This window comes from Gymnoscopelus braueri (genome assembly GCF_963280865.1).
Source record: "Gymnoscopelus braueri genome assembly, chromosome: 6".
In the NCBI taxonomy this organism is placed as follows: domain Eukaryota; kingdom Metazoa; phylum Chordata; class Actinopteri; order Myctophiformes; family Myctophidae; genus Gymnoscopelus; species Gymnoscopelus braueri.
Window position 1 is genome coordinate 41,381,211 of NC_137607.1, and position 21,086 is coordinate 41,402,296.

Sequence of the window (21,086 nt, forward strand, 5' to 3'; positions counted from 1 at the left end):
AGTTAGAATCTCAAGAAGGGAAGGTGTACCAGTTTGCCTGGTTGAGTCATCATTATTAGGAAATGTGCTCATGTAATCGCATGTGTCTGCCCGCTCATACAATCAGTATCGTTTAATTTGTTTGTTGTAATATAGAAGGTATAAGGTTAATCGTGGGATTAGGAATAGATCAGTGGTTCTCAGCCTATTTTGAGCTCTGTACCACTAGCATTTTTCAGTTAAATAATGACTTAAGGCATGATGTAATTAGTTCTGCATAGCGTCGTGCAACTAAATCAAGCCCTTAACAGCCATTATTTAATTTAAGTTTTTCCCCCCGCACCACGCCCATATCCCCACCCAACACAACAGTGGTGCCCAGGTTGATTCTTAGTCAGTGTGGTGGTCCCTGGTTTACAATCAGTTGAAGACCCCTGGTGTAGTTGGTTAAACAAGACAGGGTTTAACTCTTTCACTGCCAGACTTATTTCTGGTTGCGTGCACCCACTGCCAGCGTTTTTCTATTTTCTTGCCTTTTGCAAGTAGTCACAGAATATTTATTTCCAGTATGTTCGATCCCCTGATGGTTGCTAATCACAGAGGGTTTCACTGTGCTTCCGAGAAGAAGAAAAAAATGTCTCGGACAAAAATAATAGTAAAAAAAAAAGGTACACAGGAGCCGAGATACAGGATTTTTAAGTAATAAGTTAACCAGGAAGTGAATGGAGCAGTACATCTTCGGATCGCGTTATCTCTGGTTCTTCAAAAAGTCGCCATAAGTCATTCTTGGCAGCCAGGGCGTTATGACGATGTCTCGTCATAGTCGTTCTTGGCAGTGAGAGAGTTAATGACTACATGGCTCCCATGCCGATTTTGGACTTCCTGTGGCCAGCATGTGACGTCTGTCGTCTATGATATCTATTGACATACGTATATAACTCCAAATTTGGGGAAGGTTTGGCTGGATCCGAGCCCCATTTACTTCAATTGTAAAATGTATGTATAAAACATGTGAAAAGGAGCGTGGATCTGGATGTACTTCCTTGGTCTACTGGTCTTTGGCCTACTGATGCCACAAGACATTTGATGCTGATCGCTCTGTTGGTTTGCAACAATAGTGCCAGACATACACATGCAGATCCCCTTATAATAGACAGCTTGCCTCCTACAGAGGCATACCGTGAAAACATTGTTTAAAAGTCTATGAAATTAGTCGCTGCGCACATACCTGATTTACACACTGTACCTGATTTGCACACTGTAAAGGTGCGAATAGACAAGTCTGTGTGATTTCCTCATCACCTTGTCTTAAACACAATGGTGAAAGCCCACTTGACCAAAAGAAGAAAGCACAGGGTTAAAATTAAATGGAAATTTAATACAACAATGTTGTGTCGAGTAGAACATTTGTGTTATTTTACTGAACTACTTTATCTTGGTTTACTAAATGCAAGATCCTTTTCCTGTCTCAAAAGTTGGCGAACCACCCTCAGATCACCCTCATATGTCTAGTAATTTGACCCGTGTGTTTTCGGTAATTATGTTGAAGAATTATGTGGAATTTCTAAAGAGGGATATATAAAAGCGTTCATGCACACACCCCATTGCACTGGCCCTTGAGGGGCCACACATCTCCTGCTCTTATGTTGGCATGTTGCTTAATTTTAAGAAACCTTTTTTTATAAATGATTATTTAAACACCCCCCCCAGAAATAATGACTTAATGCTATTTCTGCTTTGTTCAGCTTCATAAGCACGACTGAAAGCCAATAGCAGAGTTAAATCTTTAACAAGAGCCTTTTTGTCAAGCTGGCGTTTACAAGTTTGGTGATGCACAACTTATTAGTGTTGTACAAAGTGGTCACAATCCTGTGACCTGTAACATAACAAACATGTCCACTGCATACAGTTGAATTTAGATGCTCTTGATGTTTTGCGGTCACAGTGACCTCCTGGTGTTCCTGTAAGCTCTGCCTCTTTGCGAGAGGACAGACAGATGGGGCCTTCTTGTCTGTCTCAACTGCACATTTTTCTTTTCTCTGTATTTATGGGGGGTCATCACTCATACACAGACGTGAATTTACTCATCAGGCGAGCAGAGAAGCGTTAAACAGAGCAGCCCTGCCAAGCAAGGCGAACACCCGGGCGTCCATTTTAAGCCCAAAAAAGGCTATGTGATATTCCTCATGATCAATTGGCCCGCTAGATAAACCCTCTGTAAATCCTTCCTGTGTTTAGAAAGACTCCTGAACGGCAACAATTCAGCTGCGCTCCCCTCGCTTCCAGTTCACACCCTAATGGCTCCAAGGACACAGCCTCCTTCACTCAAGGGGGGAAAATAATGACTATTTCTTAAATGGGCCGGAGCTCAAATTTCTCTGTCTTTTCTGGTCAGACTACATTTGCAAAGCTGTTTGATCAACAATACTTGATTGATTTAATAAAAGTAGTTTTACGGTAAGATGCTTTTCTCCAAAGTTGGTATTTCAAGTCCTTCATTTACATGATTCTCCTAATATATATATATACATACGAAAACGGATGGCCCCAGCATACTAGCATGGCACAGTCATTCCCAGCTGCAAGATTCCCATCCAAATGTTATATTTAGATTGACTATTAACACATTGAATGCCAATCGCGTAGATCTACGCGAACCTATTTAAAGCCGCAGCGTGCCAGTCGCGTAGATCTACGCGAACCGCCGATTCCCATGTTAATCGCCCAAGGTGCACTTTCCGTTTTTTTTTGATCCATTTCCGCTTCCGGTTTTCGGTCGGAAACGGAATTATTCGGGTTCCGGTTTTTTCGATCGTATCCGCTTCCTGTCTGGGATCCTGTTTAAAACTCGATTTTCTCGGTTTGTTGTTTTTCTCCTCGCTGATCACTGTTTAGCGTGTATCGGCTGTAGCTTCAAGATGGCGGCTCGCATTTGGAAACTGTTTTCGCTGGACGTTTCTCACGGATCCGCTGTGTGTTTAGAACCAAATGAACGCGCACTTTTAACTTATTTAGCGAGGTCTGTGGCGACATGATAAAAACAAAAAAACAACAATAAAACGCTGGCACTGGTGAGTACATTATGAGATTAAACTCTGGCATGGAATGTGTTAATCAAAACTTAACATTTGTTTAGTATATTTGTTGCCCTGTCTGTCCTTAACATATTTAGCTCTCTACTGTGCAGTATAATGATGGCAATTGATAACATTACAATGCTAAGATACATAAAGACAGACTGATGGCATCACTGGTGAGGTATCTATGCCCTTCATGTACCCTGCTGGCCCATTTGTATCCGTAGGCTAAGGCTGTGCTTGGTGGTTTGCCCATTTTTATGACCACTAATTAAATAGATTATGACATGTGCTTGCTCTGTTGTGTTGAATCGTTGCAGCCGAGTTGTTTTTTCATTAAGCTTCAGAAGCTGTAGTAGTGTGGTTTATGGCGTGTTTATTCAGCTCTCCTGGGGCAGCCTGCTTTGCCCTAGTGATTCCCCGTTCACCAAAGATAATGCCTCGATAAAAGTGAAATAGTGTAGTCAGGAACATAATAAGAAAAGGGCTCAAACTAGGGGTGCAACAGTTCATCGAAATAATCAATTATATAAAATTGGTAATTTAAGCCTCCTATTTTAAGGAGCTAAAGGCACATTTAAGCAACAATACATGAGAGATAGTACTTTACTGTGTGTGTCGACCAGTTTTATGATTAGAAAACATGACTACTGTGTTAATAACGGTGACTGGCACCATTGCTACAGTAGCTTACAGGTAAGGTAAATAAGGTGGATGCTTTCAGAGCACTATATTTTTACACTCACAGTATGATGTCAGAAACTTCAGCGATACTGAAACTTCTCCATGTACATTTTATTGAGCCTGTTCAGCAAAGCTTTGGATTTCTTGCATTAGTATTTCTCTTTCAACAACTTTTGAAAAACCCCAATCATTGACATTCCAAAACTACACAGTGCAGTAAGTCTGTAATACACATACAAAAACACCTTCCGAAAAAACTTGCAGTAACAATGGGTAATATCATTTTGAGAGTGCAATGCATCAAGAATGTTGTAGAAGAGATTTGAAAAGGTCATGGGAGTGTGTGTCCTCCCTAGTTATGTAGCCTACTGTAAGCATATCATCTGAAATAGTCCATAGCAGGTTCAAATAGCCCAAGGTAACGGGATTAGAATTGAAATACACAGAGAATTTCCAGACGGGTCATACCTCTCCATTCCTTGCGTTTTTGTCTGGCAGTGTCCTTAAAGACGATCCGTTCTGAGCCATGTGAGATTTGACGTATATTGCGAATATCCTCCTTCTGCAGAATGTTTATGTTAATGACATTAATGTTCTGCAAGTTACAGTTATAGTTTGAAAACTTGCTTGTGGTCTCTGCCATTTATTTTGCTTCCACTTCAGACGTGGAGCTCACCGTTTCCTCTTAGTGCACCGCAAACATAACCCACAGAAGGGATTGTCAGTGTCTCAATGTAAAATGGCCTGTGTCACCTCCTTTCAAGGGATGTTACATTTCCATTGCACTCCAATGTGTCGCTGATTTGTTTCAGACTCTCCCTTGCTGAAGGGAATGCATTAAGTCAGTTCTATACGTAACTCACATGTTCCTCATGCTTACAGTCCTCATTCTCTGTTAGAAGCAGCGTGTCCAACACAACAGTGCTTGAGGACTGTGTAGGCGCTTGTCTGCGCCTCAGAGGGCTTTGGTAGCTCACCGCACCGATTCCGTTTTTCATTCCCCGCTTCATGAACAGTTTAGAGTTCTCTGCCATTGAGGAGCGGAAGGAAATCTTTGTCAGGTTTCGTCCTCCGTGCTGCACCCTCGTGTGCCTTCCCTCTCCATTACTGGCATGTCCGCTATAATTACAGGTCATATAGCGAGTGAACGCTTCCCGGAACGTCCTGTTGAACAGGGTGTAGACCAGGGGGTTGATGCCTGATGACACGTAGCCCACCCATACAAATATCTCCATTAAACGAGCAATCACATCGTTGTCACAGCTAGCACACAGCACAGAGGTGATGTTGGTAATGAAGAAGGGGCACCACATGATCACAAACAGGAGAAAGACGATGCCCAGCACTTTGGACGCACGCTGTTCATTACTGAGGTTCTGCATGGACTTCTTGCCTATAGTGGACATCCGCCGAAAAGGCATGTCATCCCTTGTGAAGGGCTGCATTGTGGCTGAATTTGCATTTCCTGGCGATCTGATAAATCGGCCATCTGGCAGAGTCAGTTTCTCATCCGGTGGCATGGATGCAGTCTGTTCCGTTTGGAAGACCGTGGAGACTGTCGGTCGAGTGAAGCGTTGACTCACCCTTGACTTGAGCAAGTAGACCTTTTTGCGCAGCACCTGAATGGTTAGCAGATAGATGACCATCATGATGGTCAAAGGGACGAAGAAGGCTGCCATGGAGCCAAACATGATGAACTCACGGAAGCTGTCAGTTCTCAGCAGGCAGGTATGGTTGCTGTTGAAGGTGATGTTGTTGGGAAGATGGTAGTTCTTCAGCCCCTTTATGGGAATGGGAAGTGCTATACCTGAATATGAGAAAGTGGAAAATTATTAGTATTGCCAAATTGTTTTATTTTCATTAAATTGAAGAAGATAGTGGCTCTGTTAGCTTTGGCTAGATTTATATGGTGTTAATGCCCAGTCTCCTTATTGGCTTATCACTCCTAGTGGGTTTTTTTGTCCTTCATTGCTCAAACAAAAGTTTCCATATTTGGCATTTCAATTTAAGTGACTGGAATCTATAATTGCATAAAGATTTCAAACTTGTATGTCATAAGACTGAGATGAGAGAGAAGGGATTCGGTTCCAGAATAAATCCAAACACAAAACTGATTATCCGTGACCTGCTGTGATCATCCTGTCACTGATCAATGTGCAGAAGAAGGACTCTATTCTAAGTGCTTCGCTCCCTCCCGCCACTCCATCCAATCATCTGGTTTTACTCAGAGTCAAGTTCAAATCATACCAGGCTAAAAGGGCCCATTGACAAGAGGCTCTGCTTTTCTGACAGCTCTGAGTACTATATGATTCTCCATTAATGCCGGGGTGAATCTAGCCAAAATTTCACACCACAATCTATGAAACTTACTGGCCAGAGAACCAGCCTGCGCTGTTAATGAGCTCAAGAGTCTCTTAACTTCATTTCCTACTGGGAAGCTAATATGGTTTGCAGATTTTTACAGATCTCAACCAGCAAAACGGTCTGCTTATGTAAGGGTTCATTGGCCAGTCATGCAGAGTAGCATATTGTAGTGTTGGACAATATATGAAATTATATACAAATATCATTCCTTTCTTAAATCAGTTGATTCAATTTGATCATTTCTATATGTTCTATTATTCGGATCAAGGATTAACCACTTAAGTCAATTGTCATACAATAAACAGCGGAAATGCTATTACTGATCTAGCTAAAAACCGGTTGCCCGGTCTACAAGCTCATAATCGTCCATTTCTTTCTTTCTTTTTTTCAATGTCTGTCCTTCAACTCTTAAAAAAATTGTTTTAATTAAATTTGTATTTTATTTTTCCTTTGGAACCATTTTCTAAACCCATGAGAATTTCTTCGTATTGAGCCAAATTAAACATTTTTATATTGGGGTTAACTGTCAGCTGTTGGTAGCGTGACTTTTATCGTGGGCTATTTACTCTACAGGCACTTTGATGTGATGGACAAAAATATGTCCTGTCCTGTGGTTTTCTAAAGCCTAGTCTCTAGGGTTGTTCACACAAGCTGTCCCACAGGACCGCTTCATTGACATCTCTGTGAATGTTCTGGTGTGTTAACCATTGAAGCCGGTGCTGTGTATATAGCACCTACTTTTATTGCGTCCGGCTTTTATTTCTGACTATAAACCAGGTCTGCTGTGGCTCATGTGTCAAGAAATCAAACAGACTGTCCCTCACAAAAGGAAATGTTATCAAACTGGCCACCTATTAACTTGAAGGGAAAAGGAGAGACATGTGGTGGCTAGCAATGATTTGCTTAGTGTTGAAAGATGATCTGAAATGACATGCTCACCGATGGATATGAGCCACACCAGGGCACACTTTGCCAAGGCTTTGGCCCTGGATTTGTACTGGCTGTGCTGGATGGGCTTCTTGATGGCGATGTAGCGGTCCAGTGAGATGGCGCAAAGATGCATGATGGATGCCGTGGAGAACAGCACATCCAGGAAGAGCCAGATAGGGCAGAGGAACTCTGGAAGAGGCCACCCAGAATCTGAGAAATGTATAAGAGGGGATTATATGACAATAACAATCCAGTCTTTAGCTTACATGAAGAAATTATTTTTCATTTATTTTAAATCTCTTAGAGCGGACGGTCCATTTCTGATTTAACTTTGATGCACCTATGTCCTCAGTATACCCCATTTTCTCTCCAAACTGAATTTCCTTCTCGCGCATCCCAGTTGGGGGATGTGCCACAGTGTCCACAGAATGGTAGCGCTCATGTAAAGATTGGTGTTTGTTTATCTCAGTGAGGAATGGATGTACTGGGAAAAAGAGTAGTTCTCTGATGACTGTTTATGGAGCTAAAAGCTCTTTATGTAGATGTGCAGAAGACCATGCTCAACAGAAGTGTTTATTTTTGGTTCCAGGCATGAAATTGGCAAGTAATTGGTCTGGTTTGTGTCCCGACCCATTAACGTTGCAAAAGACTCCATTGTCGGAAATACTGCTTTACATAATATTCTGTTGTGTTATGTTTTTCCTAAGTGCTACTTGTAATGGCACTAGGCTGAATGGAAGCCTGTCGAGGTGAATTAGTTTTAATATGAAAGGATCTCGTATTGCTATTTTAATGTTGCTCTTTGGAGGAATGATTCATCTTTATTAGATATAAATGTGGAAAACATTATTCAAAGAACAACTTAAATGGTAATTGTATTTTAGTTTTGTTTTAATGCATCCACTCAACAGTTTTTTGGATGTAACAAACCAAGCATTTGAGTACAAATATGTTGTATTGGTCTATACAGTTTCTTTATATATTATGAGACAACAATTTATAAGTAGCATACTGGTTTGAACTAGAAATCACATTGACAAGATTGTTTAATTTAAATTAGATGTTTAAAAAAATATATCGTTGGTATAGTTATTTGTTTCTGCTTGAGAAAATTCCTTGTTCCAGCTTATTAATATTCCACCAAGGGCCACTGAAGTCTGTCAAAGTCTCTGATTACACAAGGCACGGTGACACTGATGAATACCATACTCTTTATGGAAACTGGTATTTCCAATTATCTTTTTTTTTTTCGTGTTTTTGTTTGTTTTTGTTATGCCATCGATTGAGCTCAACCCTTTACTGGATTTTTTTGGGGGGTTTTCATAGCTTCTCTACTCTCCCAAATAATTGTTTCAATCTGTTTTTCGGGGCATGCCCTCATGTCCTGAAAATGCTCTTTGATTTTTTTCCGTCCCTTTGAAATGGAACATTGATGATAGCTTCTGCGGTAAGAGTTCACAAGCCTGCAGCTCCCATCTCGGGGAAGATTAGACGGATAAAAGCACTAAATTGTTATTCTCCAGTTTGAGGATTTGGTCTGTGAACATGGTGCTAAGATGACTCTTCTTAAAATGGGAGCTCTCTGAAACAGATGGGGCTGATCTCATTAGCAGAACAGACCAACAATGTTTTATTGTACACCTGTCGGTTCAGGGCCCTGGCAGTGGTGACACTCCGCCAATTTATTTAAGCTAACCTTGGATTAGGTGGTACAGAAAATGTTACCTCACTGCTATGTTATGGGTTTAGATGTGCCAAGCCTTAAATGCATCAAAACAATTTATTTTACTTAGTCCTCAATATAAACACTTAGTGGATAAATTAACGTTGCTTTATAAATCTAGAACCAATCGTCAAATGCATCAAAACTATTTATTTTACATGGTTCTCAATATAAACACTTAGTAGACCAAGTAGTGGTGCTTTACAATCATTCAAAACTGGAAATGCACTCAGAGAGATGTTACACTTGTGCTATGTATAAGCATAGGGATAATATTTAATGGTGTACTGTGACCTTTGACTGTGTGGGCGGGGGGGGGGGAATAAATAAAATGATAGAACTGGCCCTACCTCGTTACGCTACCCCAAACTCATCTACCAAGTTTGATCCAAATCGAATTAAAGCAGTCTCTTTGACGGACAAACAAGACGGACACCTGCGATTACAATAAACCCACTCCGCTGGGCGTGGGCCCCGTGGGTGTAATGGATCTTAAACACCTAAAACTCTTTTTACTAAGCCACTTCTTAGATTTCCTTTTTGTTTTACATTATAGCCCCCTCTGCTCTGTGTGGGTGTGTAATGCTTCTTTAACACCCAAATTCTTTTCAACAAGCAGTTTCTTTGATTTACTTTATTCCCCCCCCGCCCCCCGTTTCTTTTTGTTACACGTTATAGCGCTAGACAGAAACCACCTTTAAACAGTGGAACCATTTAAATGTTCAAGGTGTTGCCTATAAGCTTTGAATTCATCTGTCGAGCAGATGTGGACAAAAACATAGAGTGGCTCACACTTGGTCTCAACAGAATGAAACTCCTTTATTCATGAATATTGAATGCTCTAACTCCTCTGCAGTCTCTGCAGTGCATTTAGCCGAGTACATGTTTTTGCCAGCCTGATATCGCTCTTGCTGATGTATTGGTGTTTAGCGAGGCGTAGTTGCCTGACCTTTAAGGGTGCCAACTTTGAGGTTCTGATAAAAGTGATTTGCAGCTGGACTTATAAACACCAGCCCTCGTTCTGGCTGCTTCAATGCGTACACTGCTGTCTCTACACAGAGCCTGATGTGGTCGTCCATGTGGAGTGACTCTACAGCCTCAGCGTGAAGTACTAAACTCTGTTTGTGTGTGCTTATGTCCTCATGGTCTTTCTCACTACTCTTGCTGTGGTGCTGTTATACTGTATACAGCAATTCCAAGATGAGAGATGGTTAGCAGGTTCCATATTATACGTCTAAAAGGGCACAGTGAGATTCCGTCAAAATGAAAGCTGGAATATGGCTTTCCTACCATTTAAAGCCTGAAGCCATTGGAATTGAATAGCATATGGTGAAAAGAATATGGTGAAAGAATGATTTCTCTATATCTTCATTGAGTACTGACAATTATAAATAGAACAGCAGATGCTGTCAATTATGTTAAGTTCTATCCTGAAATAATTGTACAGCATCACTTGCACTGTCATCTACTGGAGACAGTTTGACAGTTAACTCTTATTTTGAATCTGGACATTAAGACCTTTACATGGATTATAGGGTGACTAGCTTGTTTATTCCCTTTCTCACATAACTTTTGCTCTGACAGAGGGCATTAGATTCAGTGTAAAGTAATCGCATACTCCCATGGGTAATTTAAGCCATGTGCAATTTCCCCCATGTGCATGCCCTAAGGTTCTTGTGCAAAAAAAGTTTGTTCAGTTCTCTTAAGAAGCGTGGCTGGATCTTGTGTTCCTGCCACACATTGGGAGAGGAGCAGTATAGTTTGTCTGGGGGGGCATTTAAGTCCATTCCCTTACAGAATTCGTGAGCAGTAATCTGCCAAACTTGCTTCAGTGTAAAAGCACTTGACCTTATTGCTACCTCAACAGAGGGAAGGCTAATGGCGCATCAATAACACTTGAAATCAAAGGCAAGTGTTTTTGGTTGCTTTTCTTTCCCCCCTAAAGTGAACAAATTGCACAGCTTAGGTTTTGAGCCTTTACAGTAAACCTAACAACAAGACTGAAGAGTAGTGGCTGTCAAAACCTGATGCCAGTTGGGTCTAGCTGTGTCCCTGCCGTAATCGGACTGCCAGAGGAAGTAGCCTGTTTATGGTCCACTATCTCTTGTTATTTTTCATCTGCTGTAATTTGTTTAGAGAACAAACGCGGTCGCATCCAGCTTTGTTCACGCCCTATTTAGAATTTCTATCTGCAAGCCTATTTTTGCTATCTTCATTAGACGGGCTGATGAGCAATGAAATGAACTCTATCCTATTTGAAAATTAATCAGCTTGTTTAAGATTTTTGCTTTCCTGTCCACATGTACTGGGAATGGCGCATTAAGGCATTTCTTAGGGCTTGTGCTCATGGCAGCTATAATCTCCATTGGGAGAAAAGGTGCCCAGATTGCATAACTAAGGCGAACTCATTTTTGACACATTTAGTAATATGTATAACTGTGCAGCGGACACGCTACCGTAGTAAGCATTTCTTTGCCGTGAACATTTATACCTGCATGGCTCATGATCATGGACGCCGAGAGCAGAATCGGAAAAGATGAATATAGTGATTGATGGGGAACTATAGTAGCGCGTTGCACTCCTTCAAGTTATGACTATGTCTTACGTCCATTGGACGGCAAAGGTACCATGGTCTGTCCTCCATGGTAACTTACTATAGAGGACAGTGACCAGGGCAATGGGCATCACCAGGAGCCCCACCATGGTAACTTACTATAGAGGACAGTGACCAAGGCAATGGGCATCACCAGGAGTCCCACCAGCAGGTCTGCAACAGCCAAAGACATCAGGAAGTAGTTGGTGGCGTTCTGCAGCCTCCTCTCCAGTGACACAGCAAGGATGACCAGGATGTTGCCTCCAATGGTCGGGATGATAACCATGATGATGAGTAGGGCCGCCCATTGCAACTGCATCCCAGCCCCCTCTGCAGGTCCCGAGCAGTTGGGCGCCAGTGGAGCTGCCACTGACTGGGACATGCTGCACAGGGTGAGGACGACGACGACACGGCGGGCCTTGGCGACAGTCGGTCTCTGCTCTGACTGGCTCCAGAGACGTGGTCAGCATGGTCACTGGGTCCCGCGGGCAAGAGCACGGGAGCCAGGGCAGGGGACCGTTCGGGGCCAATGCACAGGGTGCCAAATCCCTGATGAATAAAAACGGGGGATTTCTGTTGATTGCTTAAAGATCCACTGCTTTTAAACAATGACCCCAGGATAAGTAGGGCTTCCTCCGAACCATACAATAATCCAGACTTTAATTCCACAGCAAAGAGAGAGAGATCACTGCTCACACATCCAGGCAATTCCAGGCTGTGTTCATCAGATGGCTTTTACACTCCAGAGTTTAAACAGTTCTGTTAAAGAAACCACAGTGAAACAGTGTTATCTCCTTTCAATTGCTTAATTTTTTTTCCTGAGTGTGATGTCCTAATCGTGAGTGACATTGATTATGGCAAATGACAAAGGATTTTCCTGTACAGTCATTATCGGGTCCAGACCACAGTGAAGGTAATTAACGAAGGAAGTGGCTATTAGCTAATCACAGCTTGCTAGCTGTTCTGTACATTGCTGTATTGATGCATATTCTAGAATTAGGCATTCAGATATTGTGTTTAGAAGTACTGTAAATTTGATCTGTTAAATAAAGTGGGAGGTGGAGAGGATTAATTGATTTAAATTAAGAATTTGAAATATTGTATTTTGCTTTGTTCTATTGTATGTCATAAATAGTTTGTTTTTTTACAGTAAATCAGGGACATCAACTAAAGACTGTCCAATAAGACTTTTTGTTTTGTAAATGGAAAAATAAGTGGCACATCTATCCATTCATGATTATATGCAATTAGTCTAGATTTCATTTAATGTCTTGTGGTGGTTTCTTACCTTTTTATAAGTTCCTTTGTTGCTCTTCAACGGTAGAACAGCTATCACAGAGCCGCTACATCCTTACATCCAAACGAAGGCAAACGGGGCTTTGTGTGTTAAGAGAACTGCGCACCTCCAAATGTGCTTAAATCCTCAAGCTCCTCACAGAATGTTATCATTTGCTTTTTTTTTCCTGTTTTGAAATATTACACCCTGCCCAAATAGGAGCATGTCACACAATTCCCTCCCTGAGAGGAGGAAAAGCTTAATACTGTCCCAGTAGTATTAAGCTATCCATGATGTGGAAGTTCTTTTGTTCCCTCCTGTTGGAAGAAATCCCAGTCTTAATTCGCATCGTCTACTGTGATCACAGGTTTAAAAGTTTCAGATGTTCTGTCTGGCCCTCTTTCTCTTCCATTCCTGCTCCCTGCCTCTCTCGTTAACCATCTCTGATCATCTCTCTCTCTTGCTCACTCTCTGGCTCCACTCCGTCCTTCCCCTCTCTCTCTCCCTCCCTCCCCTCGTCTTGCACGAGTCTCTGCTCAGGAGAAAACAGATGAATGTCTCTGTGTTGGCCATACGCCAGTAGTTCTGGGAGGTAATTTCCTTCAACACAGCCGTCCTACTGTTTATATTTGTCACTTTCTGTTCTCCCTCTCCCCCAGAAGAGGCAATTGGGGGACTGTGTGTCTTTGTGCATGGGGGTGCTCTGTAGTGGGGTGCTAGAAAAAGCTCACTGTCACCTTTTCAAGCCTTTTTGTTTTTACTCCGCTTGCATTCTCCAGCTGAGCAAAAAGGCTAAATCCAGTTTGCTTGGACATCAGTCATGTTTGAAATCTGATACATTTTTATGTTTATTCTTTTGCACTTGGCCATAACGGCAGTCATAATTTATGTATTCTATCCAGTGTGCACCCTCATTGTATGGGGCTTTTAAAATATATATAGTTGCAAAAAAGTGACCACTTAAGCCTGATTGCAAGAACACATGCGTTGTGAGCTTGTTGATCAGCCATTTTTGAAAAAAGAAAATATCATGCCCAAAATGGGGAGCCCGGTTTTTAAAGTGACTAATGTATAGTTGCAGAAAGATCTAAAATCAGATTAATCTGCAAAAAGCTTTCAACGGTGGAGGAGACCTGAATTTTTAGGTTAAATGCGACAGCCAGAGGGTGGCAATTGCCATCCCCTGTAACCCCATATGACGCCCCTGCTCATATGGAAGAGTTACTATAAGCGAACAACACTTCTTAGACCATATTGTGTACCCCTATTCTTTTCATTACGCTGAACACTTTCTGTATGTTAAGCTCTAACGTAACCTGAGCACCTAAAATGCAACCTGGTTGGATGTTGGGGTTGTAAATATGTCGGAGCAGTGGGAGAGGGTGGTACGTTATGGGGGTCGCCAGATGAGACCTCCATGACAGTTGTTTCGTTGAACTGAGGGGCAGCGGTACCTTCAGGAGGCTCAACAGTAAATTCTGGTGTCACAAATCTGCCTGTACACTGACCGTTTTACCCGATACGTCCTCCTAATCCAGGTTAGGGGTCAAATATGGTATTGTTTATGGGAGGAGTTATTTTATGGATTCCCTTTCTACCGCCTGATAGAGGGGTTGAACCAGAGTATCTCGAGTCTTGTGAGTTTCTTGTCAAATATCTGACCGATGGATCACTCGATTCAGCTCTTAATTTGTGACAGCTGGTGTCTGGTCCAACCTTCAAGCTAACTTGGACTGATTAACTTTTAATTACAGGAAAGTTCAGAGGTCAATCCCCCCCAACCCTCTCCTCATACCTTAGCGGAACACTTGAATGTTCCTGATCTTGTGACGTACAGTAAGGAGAGGCTGATGGTGCACTGCGCTTTGCTGACATCTGCTAGCACTCTGCCGACATCTGCTCACCTCTGAACTGAACTGGTGTCGTGCAACACTACTCAAATTCAACACTCAAGTTCTTATTCCATGTACTTGCTGACTCTGAATTTCCAACCTTATTTGAAGACATGATAACTCTAATTTTCTCAGATAATCCCAAGGTTGCAAGAATATATTTTTGTGAACCTTGTTTTATTTTGGTTTTCTTTTCCCAAAGCTCAGTACTTGACATATTTAGGTTCCAAGGTTATTATAGTTTTGCATTCTAACTTTGTTTTTATATTTAGTTTTTAAGTTCAGTTAGTTTTAATTATGTGGGTTTACTAGTTTATTGACTATAATAATCCTGGTTGTTTTTTGAGTGAACCCATGTCACGCCTCTGCTTGTTGGATACAACATTATCCAGGGACTCTCCATGGCATGTTTGAGTGTAATGGACAGGAAGCCAGCTAATTAAATCTGCAATCTTGCAGTGGTTGTACATTACTAATTGCCTGTATCACATTTTCAGGTGGTAAAATGAATCTATAATTTATTTAGGTTTGCTGTACACCCTGTTCCTTCCACTTAATTTTATGTGTGTGTTGCTTCCCAGACATACCGCCAACAGGCTTAGGAGACAAATGCAGAAGGATTGACAAAAAAAACATCTGGGTGCTTTTTTTTCTTCTTCAGATTCTGCTCTTGGTGTCCATGATATGAGGCACACACGGGTATAAAAGTTAGGGCAAAATAAATCTTTAAAATGGAGTAAACTACTTGATACTGTAGTCGTGTGTAGAATTTACTTTGTGTGTCGGCTTGAGTACATGATATCTACAGAAACGTTTAATTGAAGGCTCTATCATATTGCTTCAGTGCCTTTTCAAGCAAAGTAATAAACTAGGCATGGATTTTGTTTTGGTGGTCCACCTTGTGGGAGACTGAGGATAATTTACCTTGCCTTTTCATTTTAAGGCTGAGAAAGCATCAGATGGAATTGATTGGAGCAGTAATGTTAAAGTTTGTGATTAAAGTTCTGCCTGAAGCCAATTGTATCATTCCACTGGTCAACACATACATTTTGCTCCATAGTCCAAACAACTTACCATTACAGATGGTCATTTTTCGAGTGCTCTCTCAGATATATCTTGGATAGTCTTTAGCCTTTAGTAGTATAGGGTAAAGAACATTTAAAAACGTAAAGCCTGTGTTTTACCACAGGTGTCACACTCTGTGCTTCAGAAGTTGGTCTTGATCCAAAAAAAGATTTGCAGATGTCATCCGAACACCAGAATAGCATCTTTTATCATGCCTCTTGCGTCAAATTGAAAGGTGATCCATATTCTCCCTCTGATTGCCATTTGCATTCAGATAAAGTCCTGCTGTGCCAAGGTTAGATGAGATGTTAAACCCAAGCGGACGGGTAAAGATTAGTCTCCGGGAGTGCTCCGCGGCATTAATGTAAAGGACTGCACCACGAGACTCCGGAGGCTTAGTTGAGTTATTTGTGTGTAAACCCTTTGGGCTTTATTGACACTCCCTTTGTGTTATGGACTCTGTCAGACCTCCAAGGAGCTTAATTTAGTGTTTTCTTACATGTAGACGTTCCATTCAGATGAAGGGTTAAGCAAAATCCCTCCCATTTTAAACCCCTGCTTGTTTATGTTGAGGCAACGATGGTATTAAATGGATGTTAACAGAGACGAAAGAACTTGCAATTGTGGCTAGTTGACCTCCAGACTTATTAACAGTGCACTGCAGTCACAGTTCTTGAATACTTTATCTTATCAATTATGGTGTTGTTGAAGTGCCCTTGGGTTTTCCCCTTAAATATCAACTAGTATATAATGCATGTTTGTATTGTATTTTTTCATATTGCAGTGCAAATAAACTAAACTAAACAACTAGTAAAAGCAGGTACTCACACACATTTACATTAATATAAGGAAATGAATGACGTTTATGGTACAGTGAAGCATTTTGTTTCTCGGGAAGTTGGCACAGTAGTTGACATCTTAGTTGACTTGTGGCAAAGGACAGCCATGGATAGAGATTTGTGGTGTTGACTATGGCTTGCGTCTGGTCTCCGGACAAAGTCTTTTTTTATTGGTGGGCTTGGTTTAACACCTACAGACTGTATCAGTGGCCATTTCGGACTAAGCAAACGTTTCTGGGACATTTCAAAGGCACATAAGTAATCTCCAGACTGAGCTCAGCAGTCATGCCCAGGCAATGTGGGTCTTATCATCACCACCTTTCACTACAGAACCATCAGATAACATGGACAATATAATTCTTAAAGCTCACCTCACCCGGCCTTCTGGTTATCTACCCCGCCCCCCCCCCCCCCCCCCTTTAGATTGAGACATTATGAGGCTCTATGCAGTTGTAAATTTCCAACAACACTAAAATTGCGCATATTGTAGTAATTTAGTTAATAATTGACCTTTACATCACTTGTCGTGGAGAAGAAATCTCATCTGTGTCTTCTTCCACATTTTTCCCCATGTCTTATTGTCACATTCTTCTACCCATCCTGTCCGTGGATGTGACTAGTTTGGATCTTGCGTTTTCCATTTAATTGAAATGAAGATATCAGTGCTGCCTGCTTGGATGTTTTTGTCTCACCATAGCGTGACTTGACTCCAGCATTAGCTTTAGCCACTCTGGGTGGGTGGGGGTGTGTGTGTGTGAGAGAGAGTGAGTGAGACACATAACTGATTGCAGAGTGTTCAAGGGCAAACTAATGAGCAGCCTTTTTGTTTTCGCCTTGTGTTTTTCAGTCCCTCTTCAGGGGCTTTCATTCAGAATCCATTAAGTTCACTTCAAGCCTTACAAACAACACACATATTACACAACACTTTAGAACCTCTTTACTTTAGAACACAACTCTGGTGTTGTCGTCCGGAGGGTTGAGTTCCCCTTTTGGTCAGTGTTATACTGTGAAGCCCACTCCCTCTGTCTGTGGTTCAACCCAGCATGAAGAAGGTTGGTGGATGCCGGTGGTGGTGGGGGGGATAATCACCTTGTGTAAATTGTTTAAGGAAACGGTCTTGACACAGCTGCCTGAGCTTGAGGTCGGGTCTGTCAAAGGTATTTGAAGAACACACGAGGATGTTTCTCATGGTGAGATGATAGGTTTGACTGAAGCCAGGAAAATGTGATGGTGGGGAAGAGGAGCTGGCTCTGACATGGGAAACATAAGCCGGTACAGTGGTCCATATAGTATTAGAGGGGATGGCTAGAATGTTAGTGTTATCTCAGTGACAGAGTTTTACTGCTTTGTTAATTAAAAGAATGAGAAGTCACTCGGAAGGGAAATAACCTTAGCCATTTGGTGGATGCTTTTATGCAAAAAACACGCCTTCTACATGTATATCAATTAGTCACTCAGAATGGAAATAATCATTGCCTTTTTTGGATGCTTTTATCCAAAACGCACACTCAACATTAGTAGCAGTTATTAAGATTTTCTACCTACACTGCTATGCCAGCCACTACAGCAGGGTTGGGCAACCCTTTTGGACACAAGATCTACTTAACACATTGACCGCCGGGCCCGTAGTTCTACGGGCCGTTAAATCCAACGGTTAAGCGCCGATCCCGTAGCCTACGGGCTGTGGTGCTTTTTCCTTTTTTTTCGATTTTTTTTTTTTTTTCAATTTTCTAGGGGGACCATTTTCAGTGTAACACCACCCGAAGTCAACCGGAAGTGCGATCCCGTTTTTTGTTTCCCGTCTGCCTCCATTCTAAGTCGTACACAAAAAGCCCTGTAAACCTGAAACCATGAAATGTAGTTTTTCATCCTCGCATTTCCCATGTTAACATAAACGGTCAGAACTCAAACATGGCGGCTCCGTTTGACACGTGGTTTGGACTGGTACACGCAGGGAGATGTCGCCGATGTAAACAGACCGTGTACGGCTCAATCTTAAGGATTTTAACGAGATCTATGGCGACGTGAAAAAAACAAAAAACAACAATAAAACGTTGGCACTGGTGAGTACATTATGAGATTAACCTCTGGCGGTCAATGTGTTAAAGGAGGAGTTCACCCAAAAAATGACTTATTTTCTATCAATTACACACCCCATGAAGCCTTGATTTCATGGATTAATTTTTGTTTTTGTGGCATTCCTAAGACAATAATCTGATGATTGTGTGTATTTCCGGTAGGAGACACAAATAATCTACTTTGTGTCTCCTACCGGATACATTAGCCGGTAGGAGACGGGAATCAGATTATTAGCTTAAGAATGCGACAAAAACAAAAAAGAATCCATGGAATCAAGGCTTCATAGGGTGTGCAATTGATAGAAAATACGTCCTTTTTTGGGTGAACTCCTCCTTTAAGCGTTTACCGAGGCTGGCAAGATCTACCATTGCCAGACAGTAAAAAACACCATTGTTTACATATTTTTATACGGTGATGATTAGATTAATTCGAGCTTAGAATAAGTCAATCATTTAATCATACAAAAACAACAAGTTAATAGCCTATAGTTTTCTGACTATCTGGAAAGAAAAGCGCTATGCACATCAAATTAGGGGTGTCACGATACGCCTAATCCACGATTCGATTCGACTTTCGATTTTAAGGTCACGATTCGATTCGATTTTCGATACGATATATATTTTTTTTAATCTTTTTTTCGGCTTTGAGGGCTATATGATTATTGTCTTGATTTGTAAAGAAAAACACATGTTTCTCAATAAGTCCCTTTTTATTTGAATAATATCAAATGAGAATGAGAATAACAAAAAGGGTTTTATGCCCTTATAACAACTGTCATTTTCAGATTCTTTTTTAAGATGAGTTAAAAACAACATTCTTGTGAAGCTCTATAACTAAATAAAATCTAAATACAAAGTTGAACATGTAAGAAGACGAGACCACTGTTATTTGGCTACATGTTCTTAAACTTAAAGTATGTTCACATTGTTTGAACAGGTAAGAGCTTTAACAAACAATAAATGTGAATAAGCTTAGCCAGGGGTCTTCAACAGGGGGTCCGGGACCCCTCGGGGGTCCTCAGAGTTACTACAGGGGGTCCGCCAAATCTTTGTGTGATATGATTTTTTTTTTAACCCCATCCCTTTTCTGAGGTGAACTTTAGCCAAAAATGGCAGATCTACAAGAGCTTGTAGATCGGCTATTTTTGGCAAAGAGGTATATAGGTGAAGAGAAGACCAAGTAAACAAAAAAAGTTTCATCTGAAACACAATTTTATACAGTATAGAGGGGGTCCCTGCTTCATCTCTCTCTCAACTAGGGGGTCCTTGGGCTGAAAACGTTGAAGACCCCTGAGCTAAGCCATACGCATGTGAAGCATAATCGACAACGCGTCGGGTGCCCTCATAATTCACTGGGAAGCCAAAATATTGCCAGACTTTTGACTTAAAGGAAGCGGGAGGGTTTTCCAATTCTTCCGTTTGTGTATCATCATTACCATCGCTGGCTTCAGCAGTGGCCATGGTGAAATGTAAAGTAGTAGTACAGACGCAACGCTACAGCGGTCTCTCTCTCTGTCTCTCCTCCACGGTGTGCACTGTGTGTGGGTTTGTCCTGTCTTTTTTTCCTCCCCCGTCGTAAGCACACACGCGCGATGCACGGAAAAACACAACAGACGCTCGAGCATGCCTTCGCCCGGACGTGCAATCGGATGTGCGCATGCGCAGGAGTATTTTTTTAAAATTAACCCTTGAATCGCGATACGGCTTTTGATTTCGATACACTGTATCGTACGTCATTTTCGGTTCGATTTCGATACGTATCGAGTATCGTGACACCCCTACATCAAATGAAAAGAAAAACTGTCCTATCCAATTTAACATCTGTTGCAGGCTATTGTAGGCAACAAAACAAAAGTGGGAACTAGCTGCCAGTCCATTTCAGTTTGATAGCTACTGGCTCCAATTCTGTCACTGGTGATCAGTAGTTTGACTTGAAAGCCTTCATGTGAGAAAATACTCAACAGCCTTCATGGTAACATCATCACATCCTTTATTTTCCATATTTTCCTGCACAGTGAATAATGCGGGTGAATAATGTAATGGGGCTTCATGCGCATGGCCCGCACCGTGCCGCTCCCCTGTTACCCATTTGTTGGGTTCACATTAAAACCACCAAGCCTAAGCGTGATTGGACAGCCGATATCGGCATTGTGAATGGATGTTTTTGTCTGTTTTCAAATTCCTCTAGTCCGCGCTCGCTCGACCAAAAATCCTAGGTATCGACTGGTTTATCTCAAAGACATGGTTGCCCACCCCTGCTCTACAGACTGTAGTATCCATTGCATATAGTTTCTAACTTATTTTTGGCTATCTTTATATTTTGAGTAAATAGTTGTAAACAAGTGAAAATGTTTCTATACTGTTGCTACACTTTAATGCACCAAAATCACAGAGACAAATTAATTCCATGTACTGTATGTATGTGTCCCACAGTGGGAATTAATGGTGCCATTCGTTGCACTAGACTAGAGCTACACCGGCAGTGGAAAGCTCTTGTGCTTAATCGCCAGTTAATCAGAATCTTTAACAAAGTTGAATGTTTCCATATCGTACACGGTGGTACAATTGATGACTGAAGAAGGCTTT

At 41.6% G+C, this 21,086-nt stretch overlaps 2 protein-coding genes across 4 annotated transcripts in view; one reads left to right on the plus strand and one right to left on the minus strand.

Moving 5' to 3' along the window:
- psmd1 (proteasome 26S subunit, non-ATPase 1) overlaps positions 1 to 21,086 on the plus strand; it is a 62,802-nt gene that overhangs the window by 13,268 nt on the left and 28,448 nt on the right. The gene's annotated exons all lie outside the window — the stretch shown is intronic.
- htr2b (5-hydroxytryptamine (serotonin) receptor 2B, G protein-coupled) lies at positions 3,696 to 13,053 on the minus strand. Of its 2 annotated transcripts, none has more exons than XM_080430238.1 (4): positions 12,639 to 13,053; positions 11,471 to 11,899; positions 7,044 to 7,244; positions 3,696 to 5,547 (listed from the first exon to the last, which is right to left on the minus strand). In XM_080430238.1, exons 2-4 carry the CDS (start codon positions 11,730 to 11,732, stop codon positions 4,589 to 4,591), a joined length of 1,422 nt encoding a protein of 473 aa, XP_080286364.1. In that variant the 5' UTR covers positions 11,733 to 11,899; positions 12,639 to 13,053; the 3' UTR covers positions 3,696 to 4,588. The 2 variants fall into 2 exon arrangements, with proteins under 2 accessions (XP_080286364.1, XP_080286363.1); XM_080430237.1 differs by having other exon boundaries at positions 11,471 to 12,109.